Source organism: Gorilla gorilla, chromosome 3 (genome assembly GCF_029281585.2).
Source record: "Gorilla gorilla gorilla isolate KB3781 chromosome 3, NHGRI_mGorGor1-v2.1_pri, whole genome shotgun sequence".
Taxonomy (NCBI): domain Eukaryota; kingdom Metazoa; phylum Chordata; class Mammalia; order Primates; family Hominidae; genus Gorilla; species Gorilla gorilla.
The window spans coordinates 99,156,906-99,174,573 of NC_073227.2; the positions used below are offsets into that span (position 1 = coordinate 99,156,906).

Genomic DNA, 17,668 nt, shown 5'->3' on the forward strand with positions numbered 1-17,668 from the left:
TGTTGGTTTTAGAGACAGGGTCTCTCTGTCATCCAGGCTGGAATGCAGTGGTACAGTTTTGCCTCACTGTAGCCTCAATTTTTAGTAGTATTTTTGCATTCTTAAAGTAATGTGTTATTGACTGTTATAGAATATAACAGTTATAGATAACTGTTATAACTGTTATAGAAGTTAACATTCTGTAAAGATCGGGAGAGATTCAAATTTTATTACATGCTTGGTGAAAAAAGTCATCTCACTGTGTTGCTCAGGCTGGTTTCAAGAAATCCTCCTGCCTTGGTCTCCCAGAGTGCTGGGATTATAGGTGTAAGCCCCCATCCCTGACCTGTATGGAGAGTTTAAGAGCAAGGAAAAGATAATCATTACTAGGGAGTCAGGATATATCAACTCAAAACACACCGGGCCTCTTGCCTTAGAGTCTTCGCTCCAGCTCTTTCTCTACCTGATTGTTCTTTCCTAGATATTTACTCCCTTGCCTCCTTCAAGTCTTTTCTTACCTAGTAACTAATAGAATCACTCTATTACTAAAACCTCTACCCACTTTCTCAATTCCTGTTTCCCTGCACTACATTTTTCTCTATAGCTTTTAATACACCATATACATTTCTTATTATGCCTATTGCCTATTATTTGTTTTTTCCACACCAGCGTATAAACTGCATAAGGGCAGGGGTCTTTGTTTTGTTTGACATTACATGCCAGTTGCCTAGAATAGTGCCTGGCACATTGGCACATAGTAGATACTAAAATTTACTTGTTGGATGAATCGATAAACTCTGTTTTTATGTAAGTTTTTGTGAGTGTATGTGGGGGGATGTGTGTTTGTGTGTGTGTGTGTGTGTGTGTGTGTGTGTGAGAGAGAGAGAATGGTTTGATAGTACAAAGTAGTATAAAAAAAGAACAAAAAAGTAAAATATAGTGAATTACTTTTTATTGCTATTGAGAAGTAAGATTTACCTACTTTATGGATGAATGACCATTTGCAAGATTTTTTCTAAATTTATTTTTGGAGACTGTCTGTCAAATATGTCTCTGTTTATTTAGCTGGGTTTGAGTTCAGGCCCAAAAGTTGAGGACAAGTAGTATTTAAATGAATCAGACTAAGTTTGTTATTAGGTTAATTGTATTTAGTGAAACCTATCATGGATTATATTGTTAAATTTGCTTTTGCAGCAACAAATATGTATTAAATTCAGGACTACTCCCTAATACTTAAACAGTGATAGATTCTGAACCTAATGTTTTTCAAAAAGGCTGGTGCTTTAATTTTCACTTTTATTTATATTGTATATCACTTTTTAATTTAAAGATCATTTTTATTTCATTTCATTTTTTATTTCGTTTCATCTTATTTTTGCAGATAGGCTCGAGGAGAGAGCATCCTCAGATAAGAATGTAGACTCACTTTCTGCTCCACATAACCATCCTCCAGAAGATCCTTTTGGTTCTGTTCCTTTCATTTCTCATTCAGGCAAGTTACACATGTAACATCATCACTGTCACAAATAAAACAACAGCAAAATCTTATAAAGTGGAAGTAAGACTCTGATGTTAGCTACAGAAAGTAGAAAATATTTTAACCTTTAGCCATGCTACTCTTCTTAATGATGTTCTTTGCATTGAGTTATTATTCAGTTGTATCTTTGCCAACATAGAAAAATGCTGATTTATACAATAGAAACATAACTGCTTCTTTTCATCTTTATTATTGGATACTGTTGAAAAAAATATTTAAAGATATTTTTATACTTGGCTTTTGCTTAAAAATTTGATATTTTCCTAGTTTGTACATGCTCTCTTGTAGATGCATTTTAAAAGTATTAATAATTTTGTATTTGTCACAATCACTTTGTTTTAGCTACTCTTTTCTTCTTATATCCCTCTTTTGATTTCAATCCAGAATTCAAATATTGATGTTTTCCACTGTTAAAAATTTTCAGTAATAATTTCAAATTACCCAGTTAACACTTGGAAGATACTAGGATGGAATAGGATCGTGCATTGGCATAAATGAATTTTCATGTATGTATGGTTATAGTGGAAAAAAAGAGTTTTAATCTTGGTAAAGGGAAATATGTTAGAAGAAGTTATGCTTTATTAGAAGGTAAAAGTTCAATATATTCATGGTAACTGTCGGCCGTGTTCTTCAGTTCTGTTCCTTTTGTTTCTCACTCAGGCAAGTTACATATGTAACACCATTTGAAAACTACAGGATTAACAACAAAAGAAAAACTTACAAATGTAAAGCCAAAAGAAGAATTGAGTGTTTAGGATTTCTGCCGAGTACATTGAACAGCTTTTCAACATTCAGACTTGTTTTGTTATCTGGAATATACAGGATAGTTTTTTCATTGCTTTCATACTCCGTATTTTTTTCTTTGACATTTATTAAAAACAGTTCCTATTCTTGCTGTTTTCTGTTTGCTGCTTTCAAGTTTTCTTTTTCATAAATGACATAATTAACTGGGGAACATAGCTTACTGTGTCTGTTTACTTATTCTGCATAAATGTGTTCCCTTATACCCCCAATACCCTGGGTAATGGAATTATTACTTTCTAAAATTATAATAACTCAAAATAGTCATTGTAAGTTCTCAAGAACATAGTATTCAATGACTTGAGATACTGATCTCTGTGTGGTAGAAAGCAGTTTCAGTACTAGCTCTTTTACATCCTCTGTTAGGAATTGCATTATCCTTTTCAGGTTTGCATGGACCTATACAACTACTTCTCTGCTGTTTAATGGCATCTGAAAGAACCCTGGGGAAATGAATAGTAGAGTTAGGAGAACTGAAGTAAGCTTCAGTGATTGGTCTTTTCTCTGGACACCCTTATTTGGAGGTTGGCCTAAAGATTTTGTACTTCGCAACATGTTCACAGGTTTGAGCTTGATTGCTGCTATTTTGTTTAACTGTTTACTATGGGTATTTATATTAGATTTTAAGCTTATTGAGGGTGGGAAATATGAATTGTCTATCTTTGAATCCTGCCCAGTATACAACCCAGTAGGTACCTAATACTGTTCATTGAATGTGCAGAAAAAAATCATGACTATCTATAAAAATTCATATTCCATAGATTTAGGACAGTGGCCTTAAAAAAATGCCCATTAATGGGCCGGGCGCGGTGGCTCGCGCCTGTAATCCCAGCACTTTGGGAGGCCAAGGCAGGCGGATCACGAGGTCAGGAGATCAAGACCATCCTGGCTAACATGGTGAAACCCCATCTCTACTAAAAATACAAAAAATTAGCCAGGCGTGGTGGTGGGTGCCTGTAGTCCCAGCTACTCGGGAGGCTGAGGCAGGAGAATGGCGTGAACCCGGGAGGCGGAGTTTGCAGTGAGCCGAGATTGTGCCAGTGCACTCCAACCTGGGCGATAGAGTGAGACTCTGTCTCAAAAAAAAAAAAAAAAAAAAAAAAAAAGCCCATTAATATAAATACTACCTTTTAAAGAAATCTTTTTAAACAGTGTGAACATAAATATTGGACTGGTTTGGTTATGAAAAAAGTATATAGACTGGAATAAAGGAGAGTATGGTCATAGGAGAAATGCATCTCCTGAGAAAGAAGAAAAAGTGATCACTGTGCAATATTAGCACTGTTAATTTGATATATGTCAGATCTAAAATATTAAGTTAAAAAATCTAAATATATTGCTACTTATTATAAAGCTTTGAAATACTTTGTCATGTATAATTTTTAGGTAAAAACGTATTTGGGGACATTCATTTTTCTTTAATAGCAAAATAATTGAACCTACTGAAACAAGAATTAACCTCCCTATAAGCTTTAGGAAAAAGTTGGAAAAAGGAGTTCTATCCAATGAAAATACACTCTACTAGCGTTGTGAGACTGAAAAAGCATCTGGAGATTTCTAGGACTAGGACCCAAGAAAGGCAAAAAACTACTCCCAGGTGTATGTGTGTATATACAATACAGAATGATAAGTATATGCAATAAGCCATCTTATTTGAATTTGAGAGTTGACAATTACTAAACAGAATTTAATTTTTAGTAAACCATATAGAGAATGCTACTCGAGAATAAAATGAATTTATGCAGCAGAATGCTTGTAAGAACTTAGTTAAGTTTTAAGTCTAATGCTAATGTTCATTTAAGAACCACTGTCCTGAATCTAGTGTTCCTTACACTGGTTTTATTAGGAATTGTGCTCTTTTTATTTTGAAAGAAAAAGTTTCTGTGAAAACTTTTAACCTCAACTTTGATACTGTAATAGATTAGTATATACTTTTTTTCTGCAGTTTTTCATAATCTTACAAAGTAATTTGTAAATTAAAACTTTATTAAAGTATGAATATAGTTTAAAAAGTCAGATTTAACAAGATTTGAAATGGAAAAAAAAAAAATCACTTCCCTTCCTGTTCCCTCCCAGTCCCCTTTTCCTACTTAAACTGCTTAGAGGTAATTTTTCACTTCTGGTATTTTAATATATCATGCTAATTATGCTATTTCTTACCTCTGCACTTTTTAAAACAATAGCTATGGACTTTCTATTATGGAAAATGAGATTTTTTTTTTGATTTAGATATTTTACAGTTTGTCCGCCTCACACATACACAATCATGCACACACACACACACACACACGTGTCCTGTCCTTACATCCAGCATGTTTTTGACACAGTTTTTGGTTGATTCAGTGTTCAGTGTCTACATTTTTTTAATATGTAAATATTTGTCACCACTGAGGTTTATTATCCCATGATCACATTTCCTGTCTTTGTTTTTCCTGGAGTTAATTACTGTGTTTATAATCACTATGTTTTTTGTTTGCTTAGTTTTTTATGTACCCTATCATTGATTAATCTTCATTTAGAAGTGTAAATTTCCTCCCAATTTAAGGTGGCTATCATTTTCATTCTTCATTACATCTCTCATGGAGCTCTGCAATCAGAACTGGTTGCTTTCTGGAGCTGTCACACTTACAATTCTAGTATTTTTCCCACCAATCTTTATGGAAATTCCTGGAGCTCTTCTCATCCTTTTTGTTGGTTTGTTAGTAAAGCAACTCCTCTAGTTGTTGCTTGAGAAAATATGCATGAGAGGAAGTTCTAAGCTTTGCTGCCTAGCCTGGGTGGGGTGGCTCATGCCTGTAATCTCAGCATTTTGGGAGGCTGAGGTGGGAGGATTGCTTGCTTGAGGCCAAGAGTTTAAGACTAGTCTGGGTGACATAGTGAGACCTTGTCTCTACAAAAATAAATACAAAATAAACTTTGCTGCCTAAAAGTTTGTATTTTCCCTAAACTGATACCTGATTGATAATTTGGCAGGGCAAATAATTTTAGGTTAGATATAATTTTCCCTGTGAGTTTTAAGAGGCACTGCTTCATAGTATTTTAGCTTCTCATATTTCTGTTGAGAAATCTGATATTATTCTCTTTTCTGATCCTTTATGTGTGAACTGTGGTGGGTTTCTTCTTCTTCCTGTTTTTCTTATTCCTGCTCCTCCTTCTCTTCCTCCTTACCCCACCATGGACATTTTTAGCATCTGTATTAACTTGTTCTGAATATTCAAGATGTTGTACCTTTTATTCATTGTGCTGGGGACCTCGTGGGCCTTACTTATTTAGCCTGGAAACTTGTATTTTCTTGCTTTGTATGCTTTGGTAATTTTTTCTTCCTCTTTATGGGCTTTCTTCTTTTAAAATCATTCCTCTTACTAGGATATTGTGCCGTTTGGATTGAACCTCTAATTTAAATTTTGTTCTCCTCTGTTTTCTAGCTCTTTGTCTTTTATATTTGCATCTTAGAAATTTCCTTGGCTTTATATTACAGACATTATTTCTGATTGCAAATAACATATTATTGGATGCAGTATATTTTAATTTGTCTGAGGATACTTTGGTTTTGCACATTTTGCCACACCTTTTCTTCTCTTTTCTTTATCTTTCACTCTAAGAGTTTCAGCAAATTATTGTAAATTATTTTCTTCCCAGAAAAGGTAGCCTTAAACTGAAGACCTGAAGGATGTAAAGAAGTTTGCTTATTAGATACAGTGTTTCCAAGGCTTGAGAAATCCTTTAGTTTGATACAGATTACTGAGTCTAAAATGTGATGGAGAAATGGGGAAGGATGAGACTAGTGGGAAATGCCAAACCGACACTGAATTTCTTGGAAACACCCTAGTTGACCATGATTTCTTTTATAAAAAATATTGCTGTTTTCAGTCTTTAAAAGGATGTTTTATTCATGAAGGATATTGAACTTTGGTTTTCTTTCCTTGTAATCTCTTTGTCAGGCTTTTGTTTCAGAGTTATGTTGGTCTCATAAAATGAGTAGGGAAATGTTACTTGTACTTTCTGTAAGAGTTAGTGTATGATGTAGATTTTTTTCCTAAATATTTAGAATTCACCTGTGAAGCAAACTGGGCTTCAAGTTACCTTTGTGAAAAGGTTTTTAATTACGTATTTAATATCTTTAATAGTTATAGGGTCGTTTAGATGTTCAGTTTTCTTACATTGTAAATTTTGAAATTTATATTTTTAAAGAAATTTGTACATTTCACTTGAGATACTGGATTTTATTGACGTTAGGTTTTTAATAATGTTCCAGTATCATCATTTCAAAATGTGGAGGATCTATTCTGATATTCCGTTTTTATACCTAATGGTAGTAATTTGTGTTTTCCCCTTTTTATCAAACTTGCTAAGGTATTAATCTCTTTAAAGAACCAACTTTTGACTTTATCTGCTCTTTATTTATTGACATATGCTAAAATTTTTGTGTTTTCTTCTACCTATTTCAGGAATAATTTGCTACTCTTTGTCTAGCTTCTTAAGCAAGATTTAAATACAAGCATACTTTGGAGATACTGCAGGTTCCATTCCAGACCACTACAAAAAGTGAATATTTTGCAATAAAGAGAGGGACACACATTTTTTTGTTTCCCAGCGCATACAAAAGTTACATTTACGCTATGCTGTAATCTGTTAAGTATGCAATAATATTATGTCTAAAAAAATGTATATACCATAATTTAAAAATAACTTATTGATAAAAAATGCTAACGATCATCTGAACCTTCAGCTGGTTGTAATCTTTTTGCTGGTGGCAGGTCTTGCCTCAGTATTGAAGGCTGCTGATGGATTAGGGTGTTGGTTGCTGAAAGAAGGGGTGGCTGTGGTAATTTCTTAAAATAAGACAATGATTAAGTTTGCAAAATCAGTGGACTCTTCATGAAAGACTTCTCTGTACATGCAATGCTGTTTGATATAATTTTTTAATCCACAGTAGAACTTCTTCCAAAATTGGAGTTAATTCCGTCAAACCATACCATTGCTTTATGAATTATGTTTATGTAATATTCTAAATTCTTGGAGTCATTTCAGCAGTGTTCACAGCATCTTCACCAGGAACAGATTCCATCTCAAGAAACCACTTCTTTGCTCAAGCATAAGCAACTCCTCATCTGTTCCAGTTTGATTACAAGACTGCAACAATTCAGTCACATTTTTAGGTTCTATTTCTAGTTCTCTTCTCTTTCCACGACATCTGCAGTTACTTCCTTCACTGAAATCTTAAACCCTTCAAAATCATCCATGAGGGCTGGAGTCAACTTCCAGAGTCTTGTTAATGTTGATATTTTGACCTGTTCTTACGAATCACGAATGATTTTAATGAAATCTAGAATGGTGAATTCTTTTCAGGTTTTCAGTTTACTTTGCACAGATTCATGAGAGAATTCACTATCTGTAACAGTTATAACCTTATGAAATGTATTTCTTAAATAATAAGACTTTTAAAAATGGGTCCTGCTTTGTCTTCCAGGCTGGAATGGAGTGGCATGGTCATAACTCACTGTGGCCTCGAACTCCTGGGCTCCAGTGATCCTCCCGCCTCAGCCTCCCATGTAGCTGGGACTATAGGCATGCACTACAACACCTGCGAAATTCTTTAAAGTTTTCCTTAGAGTTTGGGTCTCACTATGTTGCCCAGGTTCGTCTGGAACTCCTGGCCTCAAGCAGCCCTCTCACCTCAACCTCCAGAGTAGCTGGGATTATAGTGTGAGCCACCACGCCCAGCTAATAAGACTTGAAAGACACAATTACTGCTTGATCCATGGGCTGCAGATGGGATGTTATTTTAGCAGGCATGAAAACAACAGTAATCTTGTACTTCTCCATCAGAGCTCTTGGGTGACAGGTGCATTGTCAATGAGCAGGAATATTTTGAAAGCAATCTTCTTTTCTGAGCAGTAGATTTCAAGAGTGGGTTTCAAATAATCAGTAAACTATGCTGGAAACAGATGTGATGTCATCCAGGCTTTGTTATTTCATTTATAGAACACAAACAGAGTAGTTTTAGCATAGTTCTTAAGGGCCTCGAAGTTTTGGAATGGCAAGTAAGCATTGGTTTCAACTTAAAGTCACCAATTGCATTAGCTCCTAACAAGAGAGTCAGTCTGTCCTTTGAATCTTTGAAGCCAGACATGGACTTAACTTTAGCTCTAAAAGTCCTAGATGGCATCTTCCAATAGAAGGCTGTTTTGTCTGTATTGAAAATCTGTTGTTTAGTGTAGCCACCTTCATCAGTGATCTTAATGAAATCTTCCGGATAACTTGTTACACCTCCTGCGTTACCTGTACTTATATGTTCTGGAGATGGCTTCTTTCCTTACAGCTCATGATCCAACCTCTACTAGCTTCAGATTTTTCTTCTGCAGGTTTCTCACTTCACTCAGCCTTCATAGGATTGAAGAGAGTTAGAGCCTTGCTCTGGATTAAGGCTTTGGCTTACGGGAATGCAGTGGTTGGTTTGATCTTCTGTCCAGACCATTAAAATTTTCTCCATATCAGCAGTAGGGTTGTTTTCCTTTCTTATCGTTCATCACTGATCACTGGAGTATCACTTTTAATTTCCTTCAATAATTTTTCCTTTGTGTTCACTCGGCTAACTGGTGCAAGAGGCCTAGCTTTTGGCCTATCTCAGCTTTCAGCATGCTTTCCTCTCTTAAGATTAGTCATTTCTAACTCTTGATTTAAAGTGACAGATGCATCTCGTCCTTTCACCTGAACACTTAGAGGCCATTGTGGGGTTATTAACTGGCCTAATTTCAATATTGTTGTGTCTCAGGGAATAGGGAGACCTAAGGAAAGGGAGAGAGACACGGGACAGCTGGTCGGTAGACCAGTCAGAACACATATAAACATTTATCAGTTAAGTTTGCTGTCTTATATGGGCTCAGTTTGTGGAGCCCAAAACAATTACAGTAGTAACATCAAAGATCACTGATCACAGGTCACCATAACAGATATAATAATAATGAAAAACTTTTAAATATTGTAAGAATTACCAGAATGTGACATAGAGACACAAAGTAATCACATGCTCTTAAAAAAATGGCAGTGATAGACTTGTTCAACATAGGCTTGCTACAGAGTTTTAATTTTTTTAAAAAGTCAATCTTGGAAATACAGTGAAGTCTGGCACAATACAAAAACGTACACCTGTATTTAATTTTACACTGATCTTTTTAAAGCGTAGGGTTTAAGGTACAGATTTCTCTTCAAACACAGTTTAGCTGCATTTCACACATTTTGATGTGCTGAATTTGCCACATAGTTTATAATTTTTCTAATTTCTCACAAATTTCAAAAAGTGTTTTGATTAAAGGTTGAAATCCCAGAGGGTTTAGGATAAATTTTTAAAAAATACTTGACATTGAGGATTCCCTTGAAGTAAATGATACTAGAAGAAATAAAAGAACTGACACCTAAAAAAAAAAGAGGTAATGAAATAAAAGTTGAAAGTGAGACTTGGGAAAAAATAAGAAGATGGATCTATAGATTTATTAATGGAAGTTGGGATGTAGATGGGAATTTAGCTCATATCTATTGTTAAAGAAAAATCATCAAAATTTTATGGAGCAAAAGGACTATAATATCATTGCCAATTGTACTCTAATTTTTATATGAACACAGCTTTTGTTGTTGTTTTTTTTTTTTTTTTTTTGAGACGGAGTCTCGCTCTGTCGCCCAGGCTGGAGTGCAGTGGTGCAATCTCGGCTCACTGCAAGCTCCGCCTCCCGGGTTCACGCCATTCTCCTGCCTCAGCCTCCCGAGTAGCTGGGACTACAGGCGCCCGCCACTGCGCCCGGCTAATTTTTTGTATTTTTAGTAGAGATGGGGTTTCACCGTGGTCTCGATCTCCTGACCTCGTGATCCGCCCACCTCGGCCTCCCAAAGTGCTGGGATTACAGGCGTGAGCCACCGCGCCCGGCCGTTGTTGTTGTTTTTGAAACAGCATTTTGCTTTTTTGCCCAGGCTGGAGTGCAGTGGCATGATCACGGTTCACTGCAACCTTGAACTCCTGAGCTCAAGCAGTCCTCCCACCTTAGCCTCCTAAGAAGCCTGGACTACAAGCAGAAGCTACCTCGCCCAGCTAATTTTTTAATTTTTAGTAGAGACAAGGTCTTGCTGTGTTGAATAGGCTGATCTTGAATTTCTGGGTTCAAGCAATCCTGCCTTGGCCTCCCACAATGCTGGGATTATAGGCGTGAGCCATCCTGCCAAGTCCAAAAACAGTGTTTAATTAATTGAAACATAGGGTGCTTTTAATTTTCTTTCCTTACCTTCATGAATCTATAACCTAACTTTTTTGCAGCCAAGATTATAAATGACATTCATTTTTCTCACAACTAATAATCCTACTGTCACTGGCAGAGATGGAATATTGGGCTTGGTGAGCCAACGATCAAACTATCAAATTTTGGCAGTTTTTTATACAAATGCCTATATTATGATAAAATACTCAAAGCATGTGTATTGAAAAAGTAGGGATCAGAAATAACATTTAATTGTACTTATATTTAAAAATTATATGAGTAAATTCTTGAAGTTAAAATTATCTGGGTTCAGTTTAAAGTCTATTGATAGCGTTTGACCCAGGCAAATCACCTACTTGCTGTGTGTATCAGTTTCCTCATCTATAAAATGGGGGTAATATTCCATAACATGTGACTCAGGGTTTTTAGTGATTAATAAGAAAAATATATGTGAAGCACAAAAAGTGACTGGCACATAGTTTTTCAGGAAATGTTAGATTTTGTCATGATTATTATACATGGTGAATGCAGTGCAGTGAGATCTCAACTATGAGACTAATATGTCTACTTGATTTTTACAAATGAATTATCTTTTTAATTTTATGGGACTTTCTAGAAGTTGTTAAATTTTTAATATTTAAACTGTTTTTTATCACAATATTTCTTTGCTGCTGCTTTTGCAAATCCATCAAGAAGAGTTTGCAATATTTTAAATAATTCTTTATTGAATATCCTTACACATGAACATTTGGGACATGACATTATTCCTAGAGGAGGACTAATGGCCAAGAGCATGTACATTTACAGAATGGATTTATTGCTAGATGGGCCTACAGAATGAATACACTGATTTATGCTCCCGCTGGAAGTTTTCAAAAAATGCTCATTTACTTGGGAAGCTTAATCTTAGAGTTTTGATAGTTTCCTCTCTTGAAATATATTGCTTGGGGGGAAATGTACAATGGAGCTGGTAAGTAAATACAATTTAGTATGATTTTATGTATATATATAAAATGCTTAAAATATGGAGTAAAATTAGCATAAGATATTGCTGATGGCATAAATTGGTAAAACTTTTTTTTGAGAGCAGCTTAAGAAAATGTTTTTTTGATTTTTTTTAAGCCTTATTTCTGGGAACTTACCTTAAGAAAATAACATAACATCTTGGGGAAAAGTGCAGCTATAAAAATGTTCAGTATAACATTAGTTGTAGAAACAAAATTTAAAGTGCCCTAAATATCCAATATTAGGTGAAATATTAAATTATGGCTTATTTAGTAATTAAAATTTAGTGCTGTTTTTAAAATGATGGAAGTGAAGATTATGTAGCAATGTACAAATGTGTCTGTGCTATAATTGAATTAAAAATTTATAATGAAAAATTAACTATATCATAAAGCTTTGAATAATATAGGAAAAACACAATCTCATCATTATATTAGCACAGCTATTTGAATTTTGAACCATTTACTTCATTTTCCTTGTAGGTCTAATATTTATACCTGTTAAGCATAGTGTATGTAAAACTTTTTGATCCTTTTTCTTGCTACTTCTGTGTTTTCATAGCATTTTTTATAGCGCTAAGTATACTACCATGTACAGATAATTTGTTTTAATTTATATTTGCATTGGTGCCTCTTATTTCTTCTACCTTCTAATTTCCCAGCCATGATTAATATGGGCATAGTCTCAGAAGTTAATTCAGGAGCTATTTCTATTACTGGATAGAGTTTTATCTGAAAATCTAAAAGGATTATTATAAAGATTACAGCCCTTGCCTCTCAAGGACTTTGAGATTGGTTAGGTTGAGAGAGTCATGAAAACTACATGCAATTAAGATGCAAATGCTACAATAGATAAATTATTCTGTTGGTGCACAAAGGAGAGAGTTGCATTATTCTGGTTGAGTTGGGATTGGGAAATGAGGAAAGCTTCATGAGAAAGATGTTACTTATGGTTAAGCCCTGAGAAATGAATGCATGTGAACTTAGAGGAATGAAGAGGGCATTCAGAGCAGAGAGAACAGTTGTGAGCAAAGTTCTAAGACAATTCAGTATGTTCAGAGAATTGCAGGTATTTGAGGATGGCAGTATTAGGTTTGGTGAACTTCCTCAACTCTCCCAAAGACCCTAGACCCACCCTGTGGGCTTTATTATCTAATAGGAAGTTAAATTGAGTTTAGGATTGGGAAACATTACATTACATAGAGCAAATATTTGTTGGAACATAACATTTACAGATTGTCAGTCCACTGCTGGGCCATTTTATAAGCTACAATAAGGTGTATTGTTTATTTTAGATTCTAGTGTATGATTCTTGAAGAACTTCAGGATGTTAGCAATAATAGTTATATATTGAATTAAACTGGAGAGGTTGGCAGGGGCTATCATGATATGGAGACAGTGGAGGTAATAGGCAGAAATGGAAGGACTTTAAAACAGGAAAGGAATATGATTAATACAGTCTAGAAAGATTACACTGGAAAGACTGTAATCTTTCTAGACTGTATATCTAATCATATTCCTTTCCTGTTTAAAGTCCTTACATTGGGCGACAGAGCGAGACTCCATCTCAAAAAAAAAAAAAGACCATTGCTCTTCAAAGTGTGGTCTGCAACAAAATGACTACAGAAATTGAAAGCAAGTGAGAAATAACTTTATATGTATTGAATCACTTGGACAATGTGAATTGGGAATTATTAACAAAAATAAGAAATAAACCTGTTGCTTCTCTACTTCAAGTTTGAGAAGTAGTGATTAAAAGATTATTGCAGCTGGTGCAGTGGCATGTGCTTGTAGTCCCAGCTACTCGGGAGGCTTAGGCGGGAGGACTGCCTGAGCCCAGTAGTTCTGGACTGCAATGCGCTATGCTGATCCTGTGTCTGCACTAAGTTGGACCTCAATATGGTGACCTCCAGGAAGCGAGGGGGACCACCAGGTTGCCTAAGGAAGGGTGAACTGGCTCAGGTTGGAAGTAGAGCAGGTCAGAACTCCTGTGCTGATCAGTAGTGGGATCATGCCTATGAATAGCCACTGCACTCCAGCCTGGGCAACATAGTGAGACCCTTTCTCTTAAAATAAGTGTATTGCAAAAGACTCCATGCTTGAAATAACAGCCTGAGAGAGATTTAGAGGGGCAGAATATATAGGATTTAGTAACCATATGGGAGGGAACAGGGGACCTTGAAGGAAAGAGAGGAATCTAAAATGATTAGCAGATTTTTGTTTCAGCAAAATTGGTGAAGTTCTTTTCTGGAAAGGGAGAATATAGGGTAGGTCAAGAGAAAAGAGTTCACATTCACATAGGTTGAGTTTGAGTTGTCTGTAGGGGCACTGGAATCTTTTTAGTAGGCGTTTAGACACAAAAGAAGACATCCAAGACAGAAATCTTGGCCATTGGGTTTACCATCAAGAAAGTGGTAGTTCATGCCAGTTAGAAGAGACTAGAAGAGGGATGAGAAGAAGAAAATTCAGGTTAATTCTAACAGTGAAGAGGCAAGACAAAGGAGATAAGAAAAGGGATAGAGAAAGAAGGACCATAGAAACAAGAGAAGTACAGGAGGGCTGAAGAAAGAATTTTTTTTTTTTTCCCAAAGGATTGAGCATATCTTTTGAAATGTCCACAGGGTTACAGGGTTAGGGTGACTGGAAATAGTCCATTAGATTTAGCATTTAGTAATTATTTTATCTTGGCAAGAATAATACGGTTGGAATCCTGATTGCGGTGGATTTGAGAAGTGAATGAGAGTTGAAGAAGTTGAGATATTAGCAACGGATTATTCTTTCCAAGAGTCCAGCTGTGCTGAGAACAGAGAAAGGTAGGTAGGTAAGGATTAAGGGAAGAATTTAGATTTTATATGGGCAAGACAAGAAAATTAAATGATGTGAGAGTGAGTGTTGATATATACAGTCGATCCTTGAACAACATGGGTTTGAACTGTGTGGATTCCTTTATACACTAATTTTCTTTCACCTCTGCCATCCCTAAGACAGCAAGAACAACCCCTCTTCTTTGCTCCTCAGCCTACTCAATGTGAAGACGATGAGGATGAGGACCTTTATGATGATCTACTTTCACTTAATTAGTAGTAAATATCTTATTATTAACATTTTGTTTTCTCTTTAAGAATACAGTGTATAATATAACATTCAAAATATGTTATTAGTTGACTATGTTATCAGCAAGGCTTCTGGTTAACAGTAGGCTATTAGCAGTTAAGTTTTTGAGGAGTTAAAAGTTACACATGGATTTTTGACTGTGTCGGAGGTTGATACCTCTAATCCCCTCATTGTTCAAGGCTCAACTGTATATAGAAAGATTGAAAGTGAAGGAAGGAGAAGGAATAAACAGTATTCTGGAGAGATAAAGTCAGTAGCACAGATGGAAAAATGAGAGTCTAACAAGACATAAAAATTTTTCTCCTTGAGACTGGGAATAGCTGTAAATAGGTTTGTGATAGGAAATTAAGGATAATTCATGTATTCACAGTCTGGTTCAGTCAGCTGGCCTACCTTACTTTGGCCACAAAGAATGATCTTTCTGATTTATTTGTTGCCTTAGTTTATGATATCATTTCCAGGCTTTTAGAAAGATTAGCTGAATATAACATTTAGGTAGACTACGTCTTAAAATGAATCAAGTCTAGTTTTTTCTCTTCTTAATTTTAAACATTGATTTCTGGGAAAGTTAAATTTATAATGATCCATTTGTGCAAAAATCAAATAATTGTATCAATAATCTGTTTGCTGTATGCAAATGTTATGTTTTATTCCACAAGTTGATATTTTAATTATCATGAATTATATTTGCCTTTTATGGCAGGTTATAAAACTGATGTTAGTAGTGTGGTTTATCAGAAAGACCATTGACTTTGGAATTATAAAACCCTGAGTTAAAAATCTTAGTTCTATCACAGATTAACCATTTGGTATTGAGTATTGGCAAACTTGTTTTCCTTTTTTGAGATAAGAGTCTTGCTCTGTTGCCCAGGCTGGAGTGCAGTGGCGTGATCATAGGCTTACTACAGCCTGGACCTCTTGGGCTCAAGCAATCCTCCTCCCTCAGCCTCCCAAGTAGCTGGGGCTATAGGTGTGCACCACCATTCTCAGCTACTTTTTTATTTTATTTTATTTTATTTTTTGTAGAGACTAGGTCTTACTATGTTGCCTAGGCTTGTCTCTAATTCCTGGTCTCAAGAAAGCCTTTTACCTCAGCCTCCCAAAGTGCTGGGATTACAGGCAAGAGCCATTGTGCCCAGCCCAAACTTCTTGTAAAATTTATCTTAAGTTGGAGATAATACTGGCTACTTGATAAGAAAATTGAAAGGATTAAATGAGTTATGCTAGTTTTCTCTTAACTGCTGAATGAAACCTTTAAAATGTAGAACCTGTTTGTGAGGATTTCCACTACCAGTATCTGTTTAAGATGGTGCCATTCGTATTTTCACTAAAGGATCAACTACCAGTGTTGACTACAGTATACTCATAAAAATCATATTTAAAGCATGGTATTCATTCCCTTTCCTGAAACCCACATTCCCTTTCTTCTCCCCAGGGCACTGTTTTACAGTTAGTTTGCATACCAACATAGGATAGGTGGCTCTGTGAATTATATAATGTAGTGTGGACCACCCCATTTTAATAAACACCTACAACTTCTAAAACGTAGTTTTCATGAAATTCTAAAATTGTATTTGAAGAGTTTTGGTGACATGTAGGCCATATTAATTAGGTCACTGAAGTTTTAGATTTCTTATATTGCATTTAATTTTTAATTAGGTTTGGTGAACTTCCTCAATGCTCCCAAAGACCCTAGACCCACCTCGTGGGCTTTATTATCTAATAGGAAGTTAAATTGAGTTTAGGATTGGGAAACATTACCTTACATAGAGCAAATATTTGTTGGAACATAACATTTACAGATTGTCAGTCCAAATGCTGGGCCATTTTATAAGCTACAATGAGGTGTATTGTTTATTTTATATTCTAGTGTATGATTCTTGAAGAACTTCAGTATGTTAGCAATAATAGTTACAATATACTGAATTCCACTGTATACATAGAGTAGAAAATGAGGCTCAGAAAGGTTCACTGACTTGCTTAAGCTTACATAGTTTATAAGTAGGAATCTGGCTTTGTCTCATTCTAAACCCTATTCTGTAAATAGCAAAACAAATCATTAACCTATTTTAAAGAAAAATTTATATTAATATGAGAACATAATGGAAATGTCAGTTTTATGGCATTTTTCATCTGGCTGGGAAATACTGTTCACAACTATTAGGATTCTCTTCTTATACTCAAACCCTGTCACTTGGCCTGCCTTCTGAGAAGCAGTACAGATTTTGATAAAACCTTCTCCTAATCCACTAATCCTTGTGACTAACATGGTAAATTGCTGGGAGATGATGGCAGGCAGTATGCTGCCAATTCAAAGTGAACTTTGAAGTCTTATAGCCCCTCCCGTACACCCTCAATGATGAGACAACAGAAGGCATGTAATTACAATAGAAGTTTCAAGCCATTTATCTTCTATAATCTGATAGGTAAGAAAAGAACATCAAAACAAAATTTCCCTGACACTGGAAGCTTCTTATATGATTAAAAATGTACCACCTGTTTTATAACTAAAAGAACAACTGACCTCTAAAAGGAAAAGAGGGAAACCTGATTCTAGAAGAGCGGTAATATGCATAGTATGATGCAAACATGCTTCTCTCTTCATATTGGATATTTTCTAAATATTTTGAATTTTTTGGTATAGTTTATAAAGGTTTATTTACTTAATAATGTATTGCAATATTTGTTTAAAATAGTGTGGCATTAACTAGGATCTCATTCTTTTTATGAAGTATTTGTTTAAAAAATGCTATAACAAATATATGAAAATGTAGCCTAAGAAATGTTGTTTTAGGCATTGACTACAAATTTTAACTTTTGAGTTTAGAATCCTTGTTTGGACTGTGCAAGGCTATGATGTCTGAAATTTTCCCACCAAGGTATTGTATTGTATTGTATGCCATACAATACCTTGCTGAATGAATTCATTATCAAATTTTAACACCTTCATAAAAGGCCTAAACATAGCCTTTTATGAAGACTCATAA

General features: G+C 35.2%; 1 protein-coding gene across 3 annotated transcripts in view; it reads left to right on the plus strand.

The window, feature by feature from the left end:
* Positions 1-17,668, plus strand: part of BMP2K (BMP2 inducible kinase) — a 143,703-nt gene that overhangs the window by 112,852 nt on the left and 13,183 nt on the right. Inside the window, exons 15-16 of one of the 3 annotated variants that reach the window (XM_063705354.1) lie at positions 1,361-1,471; positions 2,177-2,407. The exons of 1 other annotated variant lie outside the window; for it this stretch is intronic. In XM_063705354.1, the coding sequence (XP_063561424.1) occupies positions 1,361-1,471; positions 2,177-2,193 (128 nt within the window). In that variant the 3' untranslated portion in view covers positions 2,194-2,407. Of the gene's footprint in view, positions 1-1,360; positions 1,472-2,176; positions 2,408-17,668 lie in introns of those variants that run through there. One more of the 3 variants, XM_019025578.4, reaches the window with a different exon arrangement.